This window comes from Pteropus alecto, unplaced genomic scaffold, assembly GCF_000325575.1.
Source record: "Pteropus alecto unplaced genomic scaffold, ASM32557v1 scaffold177, whole genome shotgun sequence".
NCBI lineage: Eukaryota > Metazoa > Chordata > Mammalia > Chiroptera > Pteropodidae > Pteropus > Pteropus alecto.
This window is the reverse complement of record NW_006442207.1, coordinates 12491639-12516979: the sequence shown is the minus strand read 5'-3', so window position 1 is coordinate 12516979 and position 25341 is coordinate 12491639. Positions and strand designations below refer to the sequence as shown.

General features: G+C 39.7%; 1 protein-coding gene across 1 annotated transcript; it reads right to left on the bottom strand.

Annotated features, from left to right (window-relative positions):
• Positions 1 to 990: 990 nt before the first annotated feature.
• Positions 991 to 25311, bottom strand: ARL3 (ADP ribosylation factor like GTPase 3). The gene is made up of 5 exons (XM_025039142.1): positions 25039 to 25311; positions 21701 to 21817; positions 11623 to 11673; positions 9855 to 10040; positions 991 to 1269 (listed from the first exon to the last, which is right to left on the bottom strand). The coding sequence occupies exons 1-5, from the start codon at positions 25309 to 25311 to the stop codon at positions 1222 to 1224; spliced, it is 675 nt and encodes a 224-aa protein (XP_024894910.1). The 3' UTR covers positions 991 to 1221.
• Positions 25312 to 25341: the final 30 nt, after the last annotated feature.

Sequence of the window (25341 nt, the reverse complement as noted above, 5' to 3'; positions counted from 1 at the left end):
CCTCTCCCAATCAATCAACAGAGGACACATTTTGCTGGAGAGAGGCAGGGGAGACCAGCAGCTGGGGTGACTCTAGCTTCCCTGGGCATGGCTCTTGCAATCATACACATTCTTCCCAGCAGCAAACCCTCTCCACCCATGAGCATCCCGCACCACCAAGTTGCCAGCACTGTAAAAATTGATCCCCTCTCAAAATCGATCTGCCTGCTTTCTCTCAGTGGAGCAGGCTCATGGTAAAGCTGCATTTATTTTTAAAATCTGATAGCAGCGGCCTATTGTGATCATTTAAACACAGAATTCTTTGAGCTATAGAAATCTCTTCTATAGGATGGCTGTGGAGAAGCCAGCTAATCTCAGAGTCCACTGCTCCCTGCTCCACTGAACTGGAGAAAGCCTGTTTACGCTAGCCTGAGCCCTCAATGTGAGGGCTTTCTAAGGACCTTGTAATTTTTCTGGAATTAAACCTCCCACCTCTCCTTACATTCCAGATGTCAGTACAGTCAAAAGTCATAAGAATTTGTTTCCCTGTGTGGCTGCCTGGGGGGTTGGGAATGGAGTATGTTTCTGTGGTGACTTGTTTGCAAGAAAGGATTTTTTTTTTTCTCTCCAAAGGGTGAGGATTACACACACTGTCGCTTACCTGCATGACAAGATGGTTTAATCATCTGCCTTTCCTCCCCTTCCCCCGCAGCAGCTTCCCTCCGGACAGAACAGAACACAGCTCTAGCTCAGCTGGTGATGGTAAAAATCACTGACTAGCACCAGCAAACACTGTGTGCTTTCAAAACCATGAGAGAAGGTAATGGACAGGTCAGTAAATAAATGAACATAGCATAAGCTGCTTCTTCCTTTTTTCCTTTCTTTTTCTTGAAAAAAAAAAAAAAAAAAAAAAAGCCCACTGGAATTGACTGAACTGCAATGCAATCTCTTGCTCATTTAAAAGATCTCATTTTCTAATCATGTGCTTTGAGACATTTAATACTATTTCAATTATGCAGAGGAAATAATATAATTCCTTTATTTGAAAAATGATACTGAACCTCAGAGATCAGTTAAATCTACTGCTGGAATGATGATTCTGTTTAAACTGTGTTGTTCCCTCTCTTCAAACAGCTGTAGCTGTACACAGATGGAAAAACATTTGGTCAGAAAGCAGCAAATTAGTGTTTTTCAGGACAGAATTCAGCTCTCGCGGCTCCTGCGTCTCCATTCGTCTAGATTTTATTTCTTCTTTGCAATGACATTTTTGCAGACCCAGTTCATGCCGTCCTTTGAGGGAAATGGGCAGAGAAAGGCAATGTTAGTTGTAAGAAAGGCACCATACACTCAAGCCCAGAAGAGGGGGAGTAGGGCATCTGGGGTCCTCCCTCTCTAACCACCAGCTCCAGGCAGTTTCCTCGCCCCAGGGGCCCATCTGGGTGACCACAGACAGTGACCTCCTGAGGAAGAGGAGGGAGGCCTCTGAGAGCACAGGAGGGACACGGGAGGGTAGTACCCAGTGTCCGAACTTGAGATGGGTCCTCAGGAACTCCCTCTGAAAAAACAAACACATCTGCCTGGATCCGAGGCCTGATTGAGGAGCTATCAGGAAAGATTCCAGCCATTTTTGGCTTTTTCTAAAAGCTGACCTTTGCTAGGGCATTAAATTCAATAAGCCACCCTTCTGGTGCCCTGGTATGTTTACAGTATGGTAGTGTACACTTGGTTTAAATTAAATTTCTTTTTGGAAAAACAAACCAACTTCAGTGCGTGTTACTAGACATACACTGGGGCAATGTGCATTTTTTTCTCTTCGTGCAGCACTACAGATAGGTTTAAAAGGGCCTGGCCTGATTCTTTACTAAGCAGAGGGACTGGGGAGAAGGTTCCCTTAAAGGCACAGTGACCTTGAAAGTGTCCTCTCTCAGAAGGCTGGAGAAGGACAGATGTAAAAACCACACAATGCCTACAGTCAACTGGCAGGTGGCATGATTTCTCCTGGATGCCAGGCCTGCCAGAGATGACCTCCTTTTCAACCCCCTTTGGAGCCACCCATGAATGCTCACTCTCCCTTTCCCCAGAGTCTCTCTGACCTCCAAGGGTGTGTGAAGTTCCCTCGGAAGCCCAGAACAAAAATCCAAGGAGGCTCCTGCAACAAATCCCTTTCCCTTGCATCTATATCACATGCTCGCTGAAGTCCTAGTCACATTTGCACATCTCAGGGCATACACAACATGCAGAGCCCCGCATTTCCTGTGACCATGGAGCTAGCTGTTGAACCTAAACAGCTGAGCCAGCTTAAAGTAATAAATATCAGCTGACACCCTTGGCCATTCGGAGCATTAATCCCATAAACAATACATCACTGCAAAACAACCAGCAGGCATCCTATCTCTTGGCTAATCTGACCATAACCTGAATTTACAGTGATTAAACTGCCACTTGCCATCAGAGCACTTGGGCAGGAGAACCAGATAATCTGATGGCTGTTCCAGAGTGGACTTTAGGGAATTTGCCAAGATGAGGCTGGCCATGGCTGAAAGCCCAAAGGTGGACAGCACCTGGCAGCAATGGAAGGGGGCGGGGGGAATGCGGAGGTGGGAGAAAGGTGGCCTCTGAATTCATCTCCAATTACAACTGGGTCAGCTACTTACTTGAAAAGCTGAGGCCAACTTTAAGACCATTTTATGAAAAGGATTAATTTGAAGAGAAGCATGTTTAATTTTAGTAGCTAATTGGTTTCCAGGAAAAAAAAAAATGATCACCTCCCAGGAGACAAAAAAGATTTTACAAATAGAAGACAGATGAATAAGATAACCATCTTCTCTTTGCCTTCAAAGCTGAATAGCTCAGCACTTATGTAGCACTTTCCATTTTCAGGAACCCGCACAAACACTACCAAAGATGCGCACCTCAATATTTTCTCCTCTACAGAGATGTGCAATACTTTATCAAATCATCTCAGAGAAATCAAGAACAGTGTTTCCACACTATCTGAGTACCATTTCTTCCCCTTGCTTTATAGCTGATTATGCAGGGGGTGTGTGTCTTTTATTATATGCGACTGAACTTGAATGCAGTCGAAGATAGGAAAAATATTTACTCAGCTGCAGGAACCCAAAGCAGAATGTGGAGGGAGAGGGGCAGCTTTCTCCTGGGTGTCTGTTATGGAGGCAGAGGGGATTTAAACGGGGTAACCCTACCGAGGGGCAGTGTCCTCCAACTGTGAGGGCCAGCGGTGGCAAAGCCCTTCCAGCCACAGTCCTGCCAACAGAGGGCGCCTGGAGGTCAGTACCCACCAGATGACCTTCTGGTCCCTCAGCCTCTGCAGCTGCTTCCAGCAACCTGAAGGAGTATGAGGAGAAGCCCAGGGAGAATTAATAGGGGCCAAGCCCTGTGGCTGCTCTTGAGGAGGTAGCCCTCATCTGAAATGTTTGGGGGTTGGGGAGTTGTACCTTTCCTTTTATCACCCAGAAGAGAACCTGAGCTGGAGCTTGGGGGTTGTTGGGGAAGCAACAGTCAACAGGGCTAATACCTCTTCAATCAAATCAGAAACAAGCTGTGCCAAGTTGCCTACTGGAAAGGAACAATAAGTGTTGTCCAAGCCCACTAAAGTGTGTGTGTGGGGGGCGGTCCATGTCAGCCTGGCTTGAGGGTGTGTTTACAGAGCCTAGCAGAGTGTCTGCTCTGCAGTAGACAATTTATAGATTTTCAATTAATCCTTGTGACGACCCTGTGAAGTAGGTACTATATAATTTCCACATTACAGATGAGGAAATGGGGGCACAGAATAGTGTGTGGCAGAGGCAGACTGTGAACCCAGGCAATCGAGCTCCAGCACCCATGCTCTTTCTCAATGAATGCAGGCAAGTACTGGAGGGTGGAGCTCAGCCTCAAGCCTAGAAAGAAGCTGAGAATCACCCTGAAGGTGGGATTGAAAGAGTGCAATTCCCGTTGTTTTTTCCTTATGACGCCCAGCGGACTATAGGGGTATGAGAGTGGGGTAGCCCCAAGCCAAGCACCCTGCCATAGCTTGGCTGCAGCTCTGAAGGTGCTAGAGGCTGTTTTTGGCCACTCAACTCTCAAGACTCCTGGGCTGCCAGGTATCTCTGCATGTGGAAGCTGCATATTTATCTTGCTGCACCCTACTAGCATAATAATTCTCCGCCAAGACCACCGCCTCTGGTGGCAACTCCACATTTAGAGACAACATCATAGCAAGAGGTGGAACCCTCTGTTTCTCCTGTTTAAATGAGTGTGCCACATCACTCTTGCCTTCATTTGGCAAGGGTTTTTTTTTTTTTTTTTTTAATAGACACTAAGAAAAGGTGATCGGTTACTTAAAGAACTAGGTTACTGTTCTGCCTCCAAAGAAGGAAATGAACTCATAGGTTTGTTTAATGGTTGAACCTTTATTGTTAAAAACTGGTTTGACCGAATTTCTGCACATTTGATCTTCGTCACGGGGATGAAAATCATATGGCATGAGTAGTCGTCTTCCCTTTCTTCCTCCACCACACCTCCCCTGACCAACCTTGCTGAAACTGAATTTAAATTGATTAGCTTTAATTCAATAATAGAGACTAAAGAGAGACACTGAACCTCAAATACTGAGATTTGGGCTCATGGAGAGGAAATAACTTTACCATTTCATGATATTAGTCCCTGCCAGAACCACTGGGAAGAATATAAGGCTACCCCTAACCACAGGGGTGGAAATCTACTCATCACAGATCTCGATGGTCCAGGATTAAAAGCAGGGTGCCCCTTTCTATGGGAAGAGTGGTTTCTGACTGCCCTGCTCCTATTAATTTGATCGCTCTACAATGCATCCGTCACTGCTTGTTGGTTGGAAGGAAGCAGTGGCAGCCATGGTTGGGTGGGCCTGGTTTGTAATGCCATGAGGACTATGCGTCACATCAGTAATTGCTTTAAGACGAGGAGGCGCTCAGGCCCTTCCTGAGCGATGTGGCCTCTCCCACTGTGCCACGGGGCCCCTAGGGTCAAGGAGCAGCTGGATGCAGCATACATAAAATACTGCTTGCTTTAATATTTTTTCTGGTGACAAGGGGCACTGCATCAGAGAGGTAGCAAAATCGCATATCCCAAGCTTGCTTTCTTAGTCTATAGAGAGATCTGAAAATTTAAAAATAAACCTGAGGTCTGACTTGCAGATAGGTAGTTCCTTGTACACTTGGAATCGAAAATAACTGATGCCAGGCCTAGTAAGAAGTGGTAAATGTCATTTTTAAAAATATCGAAATTCTTTTGGTATATTAAAGGAAGAGTCCCCTAGACGAAGGAAAAACAGATACTGGGCTAGCGAATTGTTTAGTGTGCATCTGCAAGGCACTCTTAAGTACAGGTCACGCATCTCTGGCTCTGGCTGCTAGGGGTCTTTTATACGTAAGTGAGACTACTGTGAGCCGGACCATCGCTCCTGTTTAGAGAAGGAAGATGGGGAATGTGGGAGAGATGTGAAAAGAAAAGGTGAGCATGAGGTGGGGGCATGGAGAGCAATATCCAGGAGAACTTTCTGCTAGTGCAAAGCTATTGGTATAGGCAGGTCTCTGTTATGACTGAGGCTAGAGGCCAGGTTGGAACTGCTGATCTCTGTACTGAAAGGAAATTCTATTTCAGTATGATTTTAATTAAACACACACACACACACACACACACACACACACACACACACACACACACGCGCGCGCGCGACGTTTTAGAGAGAAAATGTCTTCAAATGCCTGACACTACAACAGCAAAGGACAACTGTAATCTGGGGTTCAAATTAGCGTCTGTAGGTAAAAGAAGAGTTGATTTCTCTCTACCTTTCTCTGGCTCTAAGCCAGATCCTTTGTTTTTTTTTCTAGACATTTTTGTGTTACACATTAGGAGAGGCCCTAGCAACCCTGGCCCTGCCCCAAGGGCACAGAGGGAGGTAGCCTCCATGTCTGAAAGGCAGTCAGTCTGGCTAAGGGGCTGCAGGTTTTCCCTCCCAGACATTTTTCAGTTTCTCCTCTTTCTGCCTTCATCTGCTTGACATAACTGGGTCTCTTCTGATCACTCCCCTGGACTCTGGGCCTCTCAGCAGGACAAGGTTTCCAAGATTGATGCTCTCCTTCAGCTTCTAGTGCCCTTTACCTATGCTCTGCTCTCGAGTTTCCCATGAAAACCTGCTTTAATTACATGATAGGCTGGCCTCCTCGTCACCATCAATCAGGCAGAGAAAGACCTGTTCCGAACTCTCTTAAAGCCCTCAAAAGTCAATTTCCACACTCAGAGCAGGGGCTGCTGAACACCACATGGGATTGCCTGTCCTCGGAGAGACTGCACGTATTTGCTTTCAGAACATCAGGTAGGACAAAAACCTGAACTCCATCCCAAGAATCACTAACTTCCATAACCTCAAATCATGTGTTTAAGCTACTCGAGTAAGGAGAAGTGACACACCTGCTCCATGAGTCCAGAAGATGTAGCCCACCATCTAGCAGAGATGTGGCTATTCCCCTGGCTCACCCACTTGAGGGTGTTATTTATCAGTATAAGACAGGTCTCTCAAACATTCTGATTAAACACATATACACAAACAGAACATAAATAGAGACACTGTCTTTAAACACCTGAAATTGTAACAAATTCCAGGTCTTTTTTTTTTTTTTTAACTGTTAGACATTTTTTCTTTCAGCTGTCATTAGAGCTCTGGTGCCAGATGTTACTTGACCCTTTAAAGTCTGATCATGTGGGTAGCTTTGCCCATTACTGATCAGCTTTCAGAGGGCGGCGGGGTGGGGAGGGTGGAATGGGAGGATGAAATAAGAATTTAGGGAATTTTAGTAATTATCACACAGTATCCATGTCTGAAAGTGATCTTGAGGACATTTTTCTAGTGAAGGCTTTCATTTTCAGGAATACTTAAATCCATAATTAATAAGAATCATTAAAGGGCTGTACTTGAACTAAGGATTATAGAAAAATAATTCCACCTAAGTGACTCTTTTTAAAGTGAACACCAAGACACTGGCTGAGTGGGCAAGAGCTCAGGACAGAGGCATTACCTGAAGGAGGGACATGGTCAATCAATGCGTCACAATGAAAAGTGTTTCCAAGGAAAACTCCGCGACCTTTCTCCAGTCCCCAAAGGTTACCATTAAAGGACAATAGACAGCAGATTCCCTTCTTAATTAACATTTTTATTAAATAACTCATTTCAAATAATGGTTAAATTCTCTAAATTTATATCATTCTATTAACCATAATCTAATCTCATTAACCTTGAAATCCCAGTCTTAACTACCCAATTCTATACACCATGGTACTATCTACTAAACTAATTAAGTGACCTTCAAACTATTTCTCCTCCATATAAAAATCATTATTTCTTTGCTCACAGTTCTTTGTCAGATCTCTCTTGATATCACTTCCTGTGAATCGGTTGCTGAAGGTCCCTGATCTGAGGAGAACTTTCTCAAAAAAATCCAACCATACGCGATTATCTCACTTGATTTAAACTGGTTGATTTTAAAGCCCTCCCCAACTCTCTGCGGATAGATAGCTCACTGTCCCCCTTTTTGACCAAAAGATCTTGTGACTTAAAGGGAACTCCGCCTCTACAGCGGTTACACAGCCAGGAACACAGAGCTCTATCCTGGTGCCCTCCTCCAGACAGGGCGGGCTGGGGTGTGGGGGGCTGGGAAGACAGTGACTGGGCTCCTTCCCCATCCCCAGGCTCCTGTGAAGAAGTATCCTTGACTTGAATGTCACTACTCTCAATACTGATTCTAGATAACTCTAGTCTCTCCTGTTTACATCCTGGAGGCTGGCTGAAGAAACAAGAACCTCACTGTTAATTCTGGCTTTGCTCTTTCTTCCTTTCCACACTTTGGCCAAGGGAAAAAAGATTACGGAGCTGTCAATTCCCACTTTCTTAGAAGTAGGCACACAACATGTTTATTTTCTTTAGTTCTGCCTTTAGAGCCCCAAAGCTCAAGATGTTCTCTACTCTCCATACTTGCGATTTAGAGAGGCAGAGTCCTCTTGCTAAAGTGGTTTGTACAAACACAAGAAGGCTTCATCTTCATAAAAATAACTTTAGGCCTCATGAAGATCATTTTATGCACAATCAAGGCAAATAAATACCTTATGCAAAACTTGATTTTTTTTTTTTTAAATGAGAAGCTAAATAAAATGATTAGAGTTTACCTATTCAAAAACTCCTGGGTAGTATACTTGTTGGACTAGCCTAAATTAAACTGAAAAAGCAGTTAATTTGATAGATCTGGAATCATATATTGTGATTGTCATTTTATAGAGGAGACCCAAGAAAAATAAAACTATTAATAATAGTTCCTTTGTCGGGTGGGATTAAGGGAGAGGAAAAAACTTTTCAGTTTTAAATTTTATATACTTTTATATGATTAACAATGAGAATACTTTACCTTTATAACCAGAGTCTAGAAAGGAAGGAAGGAAGGAAGGAAGGAAGGAAAGAAGACTTAACATCTACCCCCTCCCTAAAACCTAAACCTCACAGAGACCCACAGAGCTCCAGCATCCATTCTGGGGACGTAGCTGAGGTAATCTCTGGCCACTTGAGAGCCCACACTATCCACACACACATGCATGAAGCTCTTCGGAGGGCACAGGTATTGAGAAGTCTGGAGGAGGGGGCACTTGCCTTGTGCTGACTGGTCTGGTCTCAGATCTAGAGGCCATGCACAGAAGCAGGCCCTGGTTGTTTGTGTAATAAAAAGAAAGAAAAAAAAGCAGCAAACAGATGGAACAAGTGAGACAATTCTAGGATATGAGTATTTGCTTGAAATAAAAGCAGTCAGGCGGTTTTAAGACAAATCAATGTCAAATGTCTTAGGAGACAGGGAAGAAGAGCATTAGAAAGGAAATGGAAAGGGGCTGCAGGACGACGATTGAGAATCAAATGACAGGTTCGTACCTCAGCACACCAAGTTCATGCCATTAGAGACACATGCCATATGGCATGAGGGAAGACACCATTTCTTTAGATGTTGTTAATCCCCCACAGCATCGTAGAGCTGTACTGTCCGATTCTCACAGCCTGGTGTCACTTCCCTGGCAGGTCCACCAGATGTTTAAAATGAGGTATGTGGAGCATGCTGGGGCTTTGGAATAAAGCAACAGTCCTAGAGGGCTGACTCCAAGTGTCACCTGGTTTTAGGCTGCTTCATAGGAAGCCTCAGAGCTAAAACTAGTTATCATTCTTTGAGAAAACAGCCTCTCAGGTGTCTGGGATACAACAGTTTTCTGCCCTAAATTAATATCAAATAAGGAGGAGCCTGCTCTTCCGGTATACAGTTCCTTAATATAAAACATGGGGCTTTCTGTTAGCTGAAGCCTCCTAGTGGGAAAGCAACCTGAAGTAGCAGAAAACAGACACCAACGCTGAAGGCAGTGGAGACAGCCAAGAGGAAAAAACAAAACAAAACAAAACACTTTTAGGATAACTAGTGTGCAGAATTGTTGATGGCTCTGTTACCTTGGGAGTACACGTATTCGACATCCATAATATTAGACACAACACAAAATCCCCAACCATCAAAAAATCCTAGAGTTAGAAAGCATCTTCTAAGTCTTCTGTTCTGACCCCCTACCTAATGGGGGTTGTTAGTCGTATGGGGTGGTTTGTCTGTGGCTTTCCTAGAACAGTTAATGATGTCATATTGGTTGCTAAGTAGAAAAGAACGACACTTCTCTATGCCCTCCACGTTCTGGAATGGTTCATCTGCCAATCAAAGGCTGCTTGTTTCATATCCTTTTTCTATCTAGATCAGACCAACCAATGAGATAGACTACCTTGGTTGGTTGTCATACGGCCAGGTGACCAAACCTTCTGGTAATCTCACCTGAACACCCTCTCCTGTGAGAGCTGAGCAAGACTGGATCTGCCAGACTCGGTCGCGGATGGTGTGCAGGTTCAGTCCTTCTGCAATTTCAGAGGCAGGGGCTGCCGTGAGCAGATCCTGTTTATTAGCAAAGATGAGCACTGGTACACAACTTAGCTTTTCCTCCTCCAGTAATTCAGCTAGTTCCTAGATCATTTTGAGGATAGATGGGGAGGGAAGGATGAAATCTGTGATATTTAACCATTCACTTCTAATCAGAAAAAAAAAAAAACACCCCAAAAACAGTTAAGCTGACCAACTAGCAATCTTCAAGGGCAGTGGTTCTCAAACTTGAGTCTGTGGAAGAATCCCCTGGCAAATTCCTGGGCCTACCCCAGAGATGCTGACTTTGGAAAGTTTGAGCCAGGGCCCTGGAATTTGCATTTTTAACGAGCTTCCCAGGTGGTTCTGCTATAGGAGATTCACGGATCAGACTTTGAGAAACACTGCTCAAGGAAGAACACAAGTCGTGGTTAGAGATTTAAAACTTACCCAAGGTTATTATCCGCAAATAACTTTCAATGAGTATTTATATATATACACATACATACACATACACACACATATATTTTTAAATATAAACTGAAAATGACAATTGCTTTAGAGACTATAATTCTGTTTCATTAATCTTTATCTCCAAAACATGCATGCAATATGCATTACATTTCATTAAACCCACTTTCTAAAATAACTGTATTAGTGCATCTGGCAAGGTCTTTGACTTTTAGTTTATTGTTTGGAGTCTAAACTGCATGCTGACTCTGTCTGCAATAAGTATAGGAGAGAGTGTATACTAAACGCCGGGACCCACTTTTTCCCATTAAACCCAGATTTTAGCTGCTTAGGACACCTGGGTTGTCAAAGAGAACTGGATGGTTCAAGCGATCATTATATGACACCCTTTACTTCCAAGCTCATGTTTAGCACTGGTTTACATGCGTGATGAACCAGAAATCATCAAGGTATAGAATGGTTGTTTTCAAGAGTCTAGAGAGTTCTCAAACTAATTTTCAGAAAAAAGGAACATAAACATGGGGACTGCTACCTTTGGAAGGCCACCCCTGGTAGGTTAGGACATAAGCCAAGGACTCTGCAATGAAATGTAATCGTGTTTCTCCAAAGAGGTTCACTCTGCCCCTTGCTTCTTATCAGTGTACTCAGTAAAAAGTCTGTGCCCACTGCTTCTCTATTTAAAACTGTGTACACGAATTGCATCGTGTAATCATGTTGACAGGTACTCTGCATTTAAAGCCATATTTGGGTTCAAAGTATACCTAGCTCTTGGCTTGGAAATAAGCGGCTTAGTCTTGGCTTGCACATTTCTTCCCATCTCACTGAATTTGTTAAAGTTAGCCCTGGATCAATTAAGTTGATAATGAAAACCATACATAGAAATGGTAAGTGAATTGTTCCTCTGGGTTCATTTCTATATGGCCTGGGAAGAAACTGAAGAGCTCTTGAGCATGGCAGTAAGTTCCATTTGCTTATATCTTGATTATTTAATTTGATTAAAACTAAAAAGGCTTTAATCAAAAAAAACTGTTTAAAGGATTCTCAACTTATTTCTTCTTCGGCGACTGGTATTTTTGCTTGTTTGCCAGAATGACCGTCTTGTTTAAATTGCAGAGGTTAAACAAAAAAACACCTCCCTCACCCTCTTATCCTTTTACAAGGCAGATTAATGAATACCCAGTTACTTGGGAAATAACTCAACAGAAGAATTATTTACCTGGCCCGTCTCTTCAAATCTTTTTCTGTCTGCGCTGTCAATTACATATATCTGTAAAGTAAAAGAAGAAGGTTATTTCAATAAGCAGACATGGAAAAAGACAGAGCAACTGCTATAGAAGGAGCGCATGATCCCCAGTCAGCCGATTTCACATTCGCACAGCATAGAAAAATTGAGCTGGTAACTCTTACTTCATCTATGGATGCAAAAGAAACAAATTAAATAGGGGATGCCCAGAAAGTACCTCGAGCAAAGCTCTAAAGTAGGAAGTCAGGAGCGGCAAGCAAGATGCATTTAGTGAATGCATCTACTAGGCGTTCACTAAACATTCTTAGTAGATTTACCATATTAATCCTTGCTACGACTCTATGATATAGATTTCGTTATTTTCCCATTTTATACATAAATAAACATAAGCTCAAAGCAGTTAAGTAATTTGCCCCAGTTATACCTGCTACTTGACAAAACTGGGATTCAAACTCGGGCATATCTGACAGTTGCTCTTAAGCACCCTGCTAATACTGTGTCCTAAAATTATCTGGAATAGATGGTGTTCTGAGGCATCTACATAGCCTGTAGTCCTCGAACATCGTCACTCTGAAAGGACAAGGTGCAGTATTAACCATATGCTGACTTCAGGTACTGAGGCAGGACACCCAGTGATCTCTGTCCCACTCCTACCTCCACAGGCTGCTAGTAGGTTAAGATCAAGTACTGGAAATAGCAAGGGCATAGCTGTCGCCAGACAGAGTAAGAGAAGTCTGGAGAGTCAATGTAAATGACAAATTCCAAGCTTTCTCTCCTATCACTGAATTTGACTGCATAAATAATATCCTATAATAACAATAAGGAAAACAATGGAAGACCAATAGAAAAAGAAAAATCACCTACAATTACAGAACCCAAACATGTTAATTATTTTAATTTCCTAGGAAAGGTCTCTTCTAAGTCTTCTTCATATGAAAATTTAAAAATAAAATTAAATATAATTCTGTAGGCCTTTTTTTTATTAGATGATATATTAAATGTTTTCCCAGTTGCTAATTTTAAAAATTATTAAATTTTCTAACTTTCTTTAAAGAATTTAGAACTTTTATTAAACTAATGGCATAATGAAGACACTCCTTTAAGGGAGCACACAGTAAGTCTTCATTTAATGTTGTTTTAATAGGTTCTGCAACTTTAAGCAAAATTACACGCAATGAAACCAGTTTTACCATAGGCTAATTGATATAAACAGGAGTTAAGTTCCTACGGCATCTAATCAATGGTGTAATGAAACAATGTTGAACAAAATGACATCATTCGAGGACCTGCTGTATGAATTTAAAAAACAAAATATAACCAACTCTCACCTTTATGTGCCTTGAATTATATAAACTGATATACTATAAAACACATAGGCATTTCTGTATGCAAGTCAAATTCTGTGTTACTCTGAAAACTCTTTTGAAAGAAAAAAAATTAAAATTCTTTTGCTTATTGCACTCTCATTTAGAGTCACTAGTGCTAAACGTTATACCAGGAACCCAATTCAGCTCTGAAACATATCCTATGTTTCTACCTGTTTCTTTCACAGAGAATCACAGGAGGAAAAAGGATGGATGTGTTTGGTGTATTTTTGTGTGTGGCATTATTGTCATTTATATTACTTTTGACTCAATGTCAACACATGCATTAATGGGCTCTACATACCACACACTCAAAATTCTATACTGACTGTCTGACGAGTCACTACGTAGAACAAAATGGTAATCTGGTTTTCCACCAGTGAAGCTCACGTTTTTAAAGTAGCAGTCTTAGTGTAAACATAGAGGTGAAAAGAAAAAAAATGTAATGGGAGAGCGAACCTCAGTATAAAAGACCTAATTAGATGATTTGGGAGTCTACAGTGGATTCGTATTATCTTCAGTCAGGCAATAGTCCAAGAAGATATGAGAGAGGGAAGAGGGTCGGGTATCACTGGGAGGGTGTCTGGGCTTCCTGGGCTTCCTGAAGGCTGTGTGCAGGTCACTGGGCAAGAAAGGAATTACAAAGCAGGAAAAAATGTGCTTGGGAGCAAAAGCTATGTGTTAACAAGGCAAGGGTAGAAAACAGAATGAGACAAAGCTGAGAACACAAAGATACAGTTATGAAATAGATGTCTGATATTATTTAAAAAAAAAAAAAGAAAGAAAGAAAACCGGCAGAGGATAATGAGGAATGGATAGTTTTAATGACAAGAGACCTGATACCAGAGAATCCAGAGGCTGAAGATCAACAAGAGGAAAGTTTTAAACTTTTATTTAATATTCCTTGCCAGATTGCTATTTACTGCTTGGACACAAAATTTCACAGGAACTATTTCCATTAAAAGATTCAAAAGGAGGATTTTCCTAAACGATACATATATTCTTCCTATCATTTAGCATTTTTCTCACATAATTTTTCATAAAATTTGACAATTACTACACAATAATTCCAGTAAAAAGTCTATAAAATGACTGCCCTATTTATTAAGGGCCAAGGGAAAAAGTCATAAACATAAACTAGTCTGGTAATTCACAAATTTGTTTTTTGCAGTGGTTTACTCTTCTCTTGGCTGCTACTCACCCCAGTTCTGTCCAGTTTCCTCATGCAAGCATCTGTTTTCTTCTAGTCAAGAGCTAAAGATAAGGATAGCTTCTTGTCTTATTTTTTTTTTTTATTTTTAAATGACATAGCTGTTAATCTAGTCATGTAAAAAAATTTTAAACCCCAAATAAACTAATAATAAAAAATACTCAGAAAGTAGCAGAGCAAGTTAAACATTTATAGTGCTTCTAGCTCATCTTAAAACATTTTGGACCTTCGAATATCAAGTTTCATAAAACTGTTTTAAAATAAAGTTATCCATGGCACGCAGAATGATGCTTTAAGCAAAGCTTTACGCCAATTCACATCTTCCTTGTCGATTACTTTGAAATTATTTGGTTGTGGGAGGAAAACCTAAAGAAAGTTTTTGTTTGTTTGTTTTGTTTTGTTTTGTTTTACGCCTATAGCACCCGGTATTCCTAGGAGGTCTCCCATTCAAGTATTAACCGACCCTGCTTAGCTTCTGAGATCAGATGAGATCGGGCACATTCAGGGTGGCATAGCCGTAGAAAAGAAAGATTTTTTCTTGATGGAAGGTCAGCCCACTTTGGATTATCCAGAAACAGACTGTCCAGTGGGTGAATGGAGGGCTCTTTGTTTCTCCTCCTGCTTCTGGTCCTCTGCCCTCCTGCTGCCACCTTTTGGCCATTTTATTACTCCTAAGTATTTCTCCACCAGAGGGGCAGGCAGAGACAAGTCGAGATGATGACACAAAAAAAGTGTGGCTTTTTATTGATAGCTTGAGCAAAAGTCTAAAAGGAGGATGAAACTAAAAAACAAGGTTTCTGGATAACTGTGGTTTTCAATTATTTGTGCTCTAGTAAATTATTGATGCCCAAGTGTGAATGACATATGAATACATGAGGTAGTTGTTTGAGACCTATCACTTGATGGCCTATACTTTGGATAAAGAAATGACGAGGTGACTTTGTTTAAATTATATTGCATTTAAACACAAAACTGATAATAAAGTAAATGGAGTTTTGTAACAATATAAATATACCTTGAAAAAAAAAAAAGATGTCTTTTTATCTATCAAAAGGCTATTATTTCCTGGCTTAAAAGAAATAGAAGACACTCTATCCCCTCCTATCATATCTCAGGTTTTACTTCTTAGTCACTTCCTCTAAATTAACAAAGCTGAAGTCAGATGTTCACAGTGTCATCTTCCCTGAGAATAACTCTTGCACTTTTAGGAGTTGCCCTGACTCTTTCAAACTTCTAGAGAACCATTTAATGCTTTAACGTGGGGGTTGGCAATCTTCTGTGAGGGGTCAGGCAGTAAATATTTTAGGCTTTGTGTCCCATACAATCTCTTTCACAATCATTGAACTTCGCTGTTGTAGTGTAACAGAAACCATAGAAAATACAAAAACAAGCGGATGTGGCTATGTTCCAACAGACCTTATGTATGGACACTGAAATTTGAATTTCATGTCATTTTCATATGATGAAATCTTATTCTTCTTTTGATTTTTTCCAACCATTTAAAAATATAAAACCCATTCTTAGCTCACAAGCTATACAATAATGGTTGGCGGGGTGGGGGGGTCAGTTTGTTAACACCTGTTTTACTTTTATGGTGGCACTCTAGAAATCACTGAAAAGTGTTAACTGGGCAATGAAATGTGTCAAGCCTCAGTGCTGCTCTTCTGGGCAGTGTGGAGTCTAGTGTAATAGGTCTTTTCGACCAACAATGGAAAACTATCAAATATAGACAAACAAACAAATATAGCTCATCATCCACTGCCACACTGAGCAAACTGGCAGACAGGGCTGAGTCACAAGGTCTTAGAATCTAAACCTGGGGACTCAGCTGCTCCCTACGACTTGTTTAATCTCAAAATGGCACTGGAAAATAATGAAAGTTTGACTCTGAATCCAAAATATTGTCTGGTACTGGCAGTGTAATGTAGTCAGAGAAAGCTCCTATAGGGTTGCTCTAAACTGATTTTTTCCTGGATTGGACCATAATCCCTAGGGACTCTCAGCTAATGAGAAATGTGGAAATCAGGGTCACACTACAACTACCTTGCAGTCTGCCTTCAAGGTGTTAGAGCTTATGATTTAAAATTACCCTAACCTTAGACTGGAAAGTTTCTGAGACCTCCTATGGAGCTTTAAAGTCATTCATGTCCTTATATACTGCTCTTATTTGGATGTTTCTTTCAAAGCATCTTAATCTAGCAGATGAACAGATAGAGCTGTTATTATTCTCAACCACTAGTTGTTCTCCATCATGTATCAAAAATAAAGAGAATCTAAAGCGTTCCCTCCCCCGGTTTTATTGAGATAATTGGCAACCACACTGTAGTAAAGGTATAAGCATAATAATTTGACTCGAATCTACAGCTTTAAAAAAAAAATAGTTCACTTAAAATTTTAAAGCAGGTTTAGATTTATAGAATTGAATACATAGCACGGAGAATTCCATATACCTGCCCCACCTCCACATCCACTCCCAGTTTCCTCTAGTAAAGTAACATTTTGTATTTGTGTAATACATTTGATACAATTAATGAACCAATGTTGATACATTAGGTTCATTCTTTGTGTTTTAAAGTTCTATGGGTTTTGACAAATCCATAATGACATGTATCTACCATTATAGTCTCAGGATAGTTTGGTCACTCTAAAAATACTGTATATCACCTAGTCATCTCTTTCCTCCCTTTCCCCGGCACTCTGGTAACTACTAATCTTCTTAGAGATTTTTTTTTTTTTTTTTACTAATTTCTATAGTTTTGCCTTTTAAAAAAATGTCATATAGTTGGAAACATAGAGTATGTATCCTTTTCAGATTGACTTTCACTTAGCAATATGCTTTTAAGTTTCCTCCATGCCTTTTTTGTGGTTCGACAGCACATTTCTTTTTATCACTGAATCATATTCCATTACATGGGAACCACAGTTTGTTTATTCATTCACCTATTGAAAGACATCTTGGTTGCTTCCAGTTTTTGGCAATTATGAATAAAGCTGCTATTGATATTCATGTGAAGGATTTTGTGTGGACTAAGTTTTTCAATCAATTGGATAGATACCTTACAGAGCAATGGCTGAATCAGACAGTATAGTAAGACAGTGCTTAGCTTTGTAAAAAAAACCTTAAAACTGTCTTCCAAAGTGGTTGTACCATTTTGCGCTCCTATCAGCAACGAATGGGAATTCCTGTTGCTCTGCATCGACATTGGCATTTGGTATTGCCAGATTTTTGGATTTTAGCCATTCTAGTAGGCACATATATAGTAGCATTTCACTGTTGTTTTAATTTGCAGTTCCCTGAGGACAAATGATGTGGAGAATCTTTTCATATGTTTATCTCTATATCTTCATTGGTGAAGTGACTGTTCAAGTCTTTTGTCCATTTTTAATTAGGTTCTTTACCTATTGTTGAATTTTAAGAGTTCTTTGTATATTTTGGATCCAAGTACTTTATATATTTGTGTTTTGCAAATATTTTCTCCCAGTCTGTGGCTTGCTTCTTCACTTTCTTAACAGTGCCTTTCTCAGAGAGCAGAAGTTTAAATTTTAATAAAGTCCAATTTATATATTTTTTTCTTTCATGAATCACGCTTTTGGTGTTGTATCTAAAACCTCTTCACCAAACCCAAGGTCACCTAGATTTTCTTCTTATGTTATCTTCTAGAAATTTTATAGTTTCAGGTTTTACATTTAGCTCTAAGATCCATTTTGAGTTAATTTTTGTGCAGGAGTAAAAAAAAAAAACTGCGTCTACATTTTTTTCTTTTTTCTTTTTTTTTTTGTATATGGATGTCCCATTGTTCCAGTACCATTTGCTAAAAAGACTATCCTTCTGTTGAAGTGTCTTGCTTCTTTGTTAAAGATCAGTTGACAATATTCATGTAGGTCTGTTTCTGGGCTCTCTATCCTGTTCTGTTGATCAATTTGTCTATTCTTTTTCAGATACATTCTGTCTTGTTTATTGTAGCTTTATAAAAAGTCTTGAAGTCAGGAGGTGTCAGCCCTCCAACTTTGTTCTCCTGCAATATTCTGTTGGCTATTCTGGATCTTTTGCCTTTCCATATAAACTTTAGAATTGGTTTGTCAATATCCATAAAATAACTTGCGGGGATTTTGATTGGGATTGCATTGAATCTATAGTTGATCTATATAATCTATGAATTCAGTTAGGCAGAACTGACATTTTAACAATATTGAGTCTTCTAATCCATGAATATGGATTATCTCCCCAATTGTTTAGATTTTCTTTGCCTTCTTTTATTGGTTTTGTACTTTTCCTCGTGTAGATGCTGTATATATTTTGTTAGATTTATGCCTAAATATTTCTCTTATTTTTGGGTGCTAATGTAAATGGTATTTTGCTTTTCATTTCAAATTCCAATTGTTCATTACTAGTGTATAAGAAAAAAATTGACTTTTATATATTAATCTTATATCCTACTAACTTGCTGTAATCACTTACTAGTCCAGGAATATCTTCATCGATTTTTGGGGTTTGAAAGACATTTAATGGTCATTTTTCCTAATATATAGTTTATATCGCAATTTAGAGACTGATCTTTCAAATTTACATTCAAGTATTTGTGAGTAAAATAGTATGATGCTTGGATTTGCTTAACATACTTTTAAAAAATGTGGTGGGTACACTTGAAACTTACAGGATTTCATTAAGCAGTGTCATCATAAAAAAAATAGCGTTGGTAGGAGAGATGAAACAAGATTGCCAAAACTGAAATTAAGGAAGCTGGGTGATGGGTAGGTATCTGGAGTTTCATTATACTATTTTCTTGAACTTTGCATAAAGTTGAAATTTTCTAAAATTAAAAAATTAGATTTTAAGAATGGACAAATTATTTGAGATTACATAATAAGTTTTTATCTTCATAGGACATTTTTTTCCTTTCTTTCTTTCTTTCTTTCTTTCTTTGTTCCCTCCCTCCCTCTTTTCTTCCTTCCTTTCTTCCTTCCTTCTCTCCTCCTCCTCCCTCTTTCTGTTTGTCTTTCCTTTTTTCCTTCCTTCCTTCCTTCCTTTCTTTCTTTCTTTTTGATATTTCTCTTCTATTCTCCTAGAAGGTATATAATACATTTTGGAAGAATAACTGGTTGAATAGATGGGATAAATGGATGGATGCATGTCTTTTATCTTTTCTTCTCATCCATCTAAACTTTTAAGCTGGCATCACGAATATACTGAAACTTACCTGCACTGAGGGCCAGAAATATGATGAGCCCGTGTGACGTCTATCACAGTACCTCAAATGTGTTTATGGTTTGATACTAGTACAATTTTACATTTCTGGTATTATTCTCCATTTAAGAATCATGGTGAGTGAATGAATTCGCTACTTGTCATAACCCTCAACTCCACCCTGTGAAGGAGATGCTCTACCCATTTTATAGAAAGAATTAACAAGCCTCTGGACTTGACCACAATTGAAACAGAATCATAAAACGTCAGAGTTGGAAGGGAATTTAGAACTTCACATTCTACCTAATATCAGAATCCATCTATAACAATCATCCATTTCATTTATTTAGTACTTTTCTAAGCACTGGGGGGAATACAATAGTTGAAAAAAAAGCAAAGTTCCTGTCTTCGTTGAGCTTACATTCCAGTGGGGGAAGAGAAAGTAATAAAAATACGTCTGAGGTGATAGGTACTGATGGAAGGAGAAAAAAAGCAGAAAAATCCAAGTGCCAGAAGGGTGGGTGAGTATGGGGCGGGTCACAATTTTAAATATAGCAATCAGGGAAGGTCTCAGTAAGCTGACAGGTGAGCAAAGCGAAAAGAATTCTAGCATTGGAAACAGCTATGACAAAGGCTCCAGGATGGGAGCATGCCAGTGTTCTCCAGAAACAGGAAGGAGGCCAGTGTGGCTGACATCAAATTAGAGAGGGGGAAGATGAGTCAGACAGGTAAGAGAAGCCAGATGGTAGGGGACCTTGTAGGCCACTGTAAGGACCTCAGCTTTTATTTTGAGATGGGAAGCTTATGTTTTAACAGGATCACTATAGCTATGATGTTGAGAAGGGTCTTCAAGGAGACAAGGCAGAAGTAAGGACACTAGTTAGGATGATGCTGCAATAATCAGTGCGCAGTAATAGTGGACGTGGAAAGAAGTCAGATGCTAGAAATGTTTTGAAGGCAGAATTGACAGGATTGGCTGATCGATCTGATGAGGTGAATGAGAGGAAAAGGAGTCAAGAATGACTCCAGAGCTGTTGGATGAATAGATTTGTCACTTACTGAGAAGACTGAGGAGGAGCAATTTGGGGCAGGGGTGGATGAATATAGGAACTGGACATGTTGAAGTCAGGAGGTGGAGATATCAAATAGGAAGGGAATTTAGAACTTCACATTCTACCTAATATCAGAATCCATCTATAACAATCATCCATTTCATTTATTCAGTACTTTTCTAAGCACTGGGGGGAATACAATAGTTGAAAAAAAAGCAAAGTTCCTGTCTTCGTTGAGCTTACATTCCAGTGGAGATTTCAAATAGGTAACTGGCTATATATGAAACTGAGTTCCAGGCAGGAGACAACACTTTGGGATTCACTAGCATGTGGGTGGTGACCAACACCTTGAAACTGGATGGGGTCACCTAAATAGAGACTTAGAGAAGAAAGCACAGGCTTGAACTCTGGGGCACTCCAACACTCGGAGGTTAGGGGACAAGGGAAAATATAGCAGTGGAGTCTGAGGAGGAGTAGCCAGCGAGATGGGGAGAAAACCAAAATACAATGGTATTCTTAAAGCCAAGGAAAGACAATGCTTCAAAGACAGCATGACCAACTTTGTTAAATGTGCTCTTAGGTCAAGTAAGATGAGTATTACAAAACTGAACACTGGACTTAGCAACGTGGAATTCCCTGTGAGCCTGAATGGAGGGTTCTGCGTGACTGGGAGGAGAGGCAGTGAAGACAGCAAACACAGAAAACTCTCTTAAGGAGTTTTGTTGTAAAGAGGGACTGAGGAATGGGGTAGTATCTAGAGGGGGGATGTACAATTGGGACAAGAGTTTTTTGTTTTTAAACAAGAGAAACTACAGGATGTGTGCATGCTGAGAGAAATAATCCAGTAGAAAGAGAGACACAGGAAGCAGCCACAGAGTGAAACTGTTTGAGCTGCAAGATGATTCCTACTGGTAACGAAGACATCGCCATGGCTGATATCACAGCTTATTGTTTATGGTCATAACTGAAGTAAATGCAAGCTTTCAGTTAATGAAAATAATATGCAATTTTTTTCCTGTCCTAGTTCACGAGACCCCTTGGTTTTAGGGTATGATCATGAGAGTGAGTGGCTAAGGTAGGATGGATGACAAGATCATTGGAGGGGAGGAGCGGGAACTGAGAGGCTGAGGGATTAGAGAAATTGTGTATGTGGACAGTGAAATCTCTGAGAATTCTGAAACAGTGTTAATGTTTCTAACATGGCAGAAAAGACTATCAATGCATCAGAAGGAGTACTTACGAGAATATCAGTGTTTTCAAAATAATTCCTCCAGTATGGTCTGATTTTCCTCTGTCCACCAATGTCCCACACATTCAGTTTAAAACCTTGCGATTGTACACTTTTGATGTTAAAACCCTGCAACAGAGAGAGGCAAAACCAAGTTTTATTGAGCCTTGAGATTATAATTCTGACAAAGTTACATCTACCAGCTGTTATTTATTAATTGAGGTACTCTGCCAGATGTGACACTGGTAATATTGAAAATGATTTTCTATAAGAGGGAAGAAAGAAATGCATTTATACATGCTCACTTTATTCAGGTTGTGGATTCAGCGTTAATAATGTCATGACTAACATGACTCTATAATAAGCGTGTGTGCGCACGCACGCGCGCACACACACACACACACACACAACTGCTGAGGATGACTTGGTATGAGAATAGCTCTGAAAATACAAACCACACCCCATCCTCAGGACGGTAAAAGTTAACAGGACATTACATGCAACTAACAAAAAAAAACCAAAGCTGAATCTGAAGACTCAAAAAAACAGAACAAATGCTAAATTTAAAAAGAGGAAAGAGCTATAATCTGGAAGACTGGATTCTTTAGGAGCAGTGCAAAATTAAAGAACTTCCCTCATATGGATTACTCAGGAAAAGGAAGGACACTATGGGGGAGGTTGGCTAGTAACTAGAGTACGAGCCCAGTGAAGAAGGTTGGGCCCGTGGGAACAGAATGTTCAAGCTCTGAAGTGGAGCCCTCAATTACAGGCAGTGATGAGAACAAACAAACTAGAGGACATTTGAAACTATAATAGGTATCTGTGATGAACTTCAAAAGAAAGTATTCATTTTCAGGATAGTTACTCAAGGTGAAACCTTAAGGAAGGTGAGCAAATCAGGGGCAGGAAGAATTGTGAGCTGGGAGTTAGTGTGCAGAGAAACAAATTAACGAGACCTTTGGGGTTCAGAGAGAAGGCATTTCATGAGCAAGCATAAAAAAAAATCATCTTGCAAAAATGATACAGTTGAATCTGGATTGGAAAAATCCAATCAACAGCTTACTATCACAGAAGTGATATTTCATCCAGAATAACTGGAGTTAAGTGGGTCTGGGGATCCCTTAACAAACATTTGCCTCATCTGGCAGCTTGCCAACACTACTGCCTAGCACAGAAGGGCAAGGCATAAAGCGATGGTACAGGAACACTGCCACCCAATTTCCCTTGAGGATAAATAGTCAGTAGAGGATAACTGGGGATGATGCTGACTGCAGCTCCTCTAAAATGCCAAGGACCAAATAAATTAGAAGTTTAAGAACTTTAAAGGGAAGTGGCTTAAGCTTACTGCAAAAGTCTGCTTCCTTCTGACTCACTGAGAAAGCCACCTTTGTGTGCTTAAAAATTCTATACTTAACTACAATATTGAATGTCAAATCCAGTAATATCAAATCCTTCTAAAAAGAAACAGGAAATAAATAAGAGTAAATTCCGGAATTCAACCATATGTATCAACTGCCTTAAAATTCTGTAAGTCATCAGACTTAACAAATCTACTAAGAAATTATTCTAAGGAAAAAATAATGGGTGGGTACAAACATTTAGATATGTGTATTATATAAGTATTTACATATATAACAAAGATATGTTATTATTACTAAGTGAAAAAGATGATACAAACAGCTTATTCTCTATAAGCCTTTATTTTGATTTGAAATATACCCATCATACATACACACCAGGAAAAAACTGAATGGATATAGTTCTAAATGTTAAGTGATTATGTATGAATGGACATCATAGGTGATTTCTAGTTTCTCAATTTTTCTTATTTATGCTTTCTAAATTGACTATAATAAGCATCTATTACTTTTCTAATACAGAACAAAAACACAATTAAAGTTTGTTTTTAAAGAATAAATATGAAAACTTGACATAATATAATAACAGTTATATATAACATATCAAACAAAGCCAGAAAGTTAGAACTGGAATTGGGTCCTTAATTTTGAGTTCACTTCCATGGTCATAGTGTAGAAGTCTTATTTTAGTGGTGCTCTTGAGAGACAAAGTCTATCCCTAATCAAGAAAACAAAAACAAAAACTCCCCCCCCCAAACAACAAACAAACAAACAAACTAGCCCTTCTTTTTCTGGTAGAAATCCTGACACTCTAATATGTGTTTTCACCCCTTCTAGGCCAGACTATTGTAATTTGCTCCTCCTTAGGCTATACATTAAATTTGTTCAGAAGCTGTAAAGTTGCTCATTTGGTAGTAGCTGAAATGACTTTTCTGCAAAGAGTTCTGAATCAGTAAGACTGATAAGCTGTGAAGTCCACATACCAGCACAGCCATTCAAACCCGACCAAGCTCTTATCACAGTATGGTGACGGGAAATGCCAAATAACCTTGGTTTTGCTCAAACCTCCTATGCTCAAACATTTTAAAGTGACGAAGACCGACAAGAGCTGTCTCTAGTTAGGAAACCCAAAGGCTTGGCCCAAGGTCAAGGTTTCTCAGGATTTCCTACAGGAAAGGAAGTCAAACGAAGCCAACTAGAGTTCTTCAAACTAGGATTTGTCTTTCAACTTCCACACAGTAAATGCCACCATTTCCTGATCCTTTGAGTTTTGCTTGCTTAGCCTTAGGAAGGAGGAGGGGTGATGAGGCTGGATTAAAAATTATAGGTAATTGATTTTTTTTTTAATTTAAAAAAATTGATGTATATATTTGTATTTGTCAAGTCTGGAAAATACACACTAAAATACTAACAGTGGCTTTTCTCACAGTGCTCTGATTTTCTCCTTTATATATTCTCTGTATTTTCTACAGGTATTAATTTCATAGAGAAGATAAAGCTATTTTTAAAAAGTAATCACTTAGATCTGAGGGAATTGGTTGTCTTGACATACATATTTCTTTGAATTATTTATTTTAAGAAATTATAAAATATACATAAAATAAAACTTACCCGTTTCAACCATTTTTAAGTGTACAGTTCAGTGGTATTAAGCACATTTGCACTGTTGTGGAACCATCACTATCATACACCCTTAGAACTTTTTTCATCTTGCAATATTGACTCTTGTGTTCATCAACCAACAACTCCCCATTTCCCCCTCTCTCCAACCCCTGGTAATCATTATTCTACTTTCTTTCTTTATGAATTCGACTACTCTATCTCGTATGAATGGAATCTCTTGATGTATTTTTGAAATCTTAAACTGTATAGACTTTTCTCAGTAACCAAAGTTAGAAATGGATGGAAATTATATTTCCCATGTTGCCTTCCATATTGCTATTATCATCTTCCATGTGTCCCACAAGCACCTGGGGCCAAGGCAGTGCTCACCTGCGTAGGTGTGATGTGGCTGATGTCTTCAGATGCAAGCTGCTTCAGAAGTGTAGTCTTGCCAGCATTATCCAAGCCCAGGAGAAGGAGTCTCACCTCCTGGTCCGGTGCACTTTTCAATTTGCGCAAAATTGAAAGTAAGCCCTTGAACAACCATGAAGAAGAGAGATTACTCTGGGGTACTGACTTTGCTATTACAAAATATCTTCTTCTTGAAAAAAAGTTCTTGGTTGTGGAGAGCTTAATTATTATTATTTTGTACTTTAATGTCATTTATTCCATTTGCTTCCCCCTTCTAAGTTT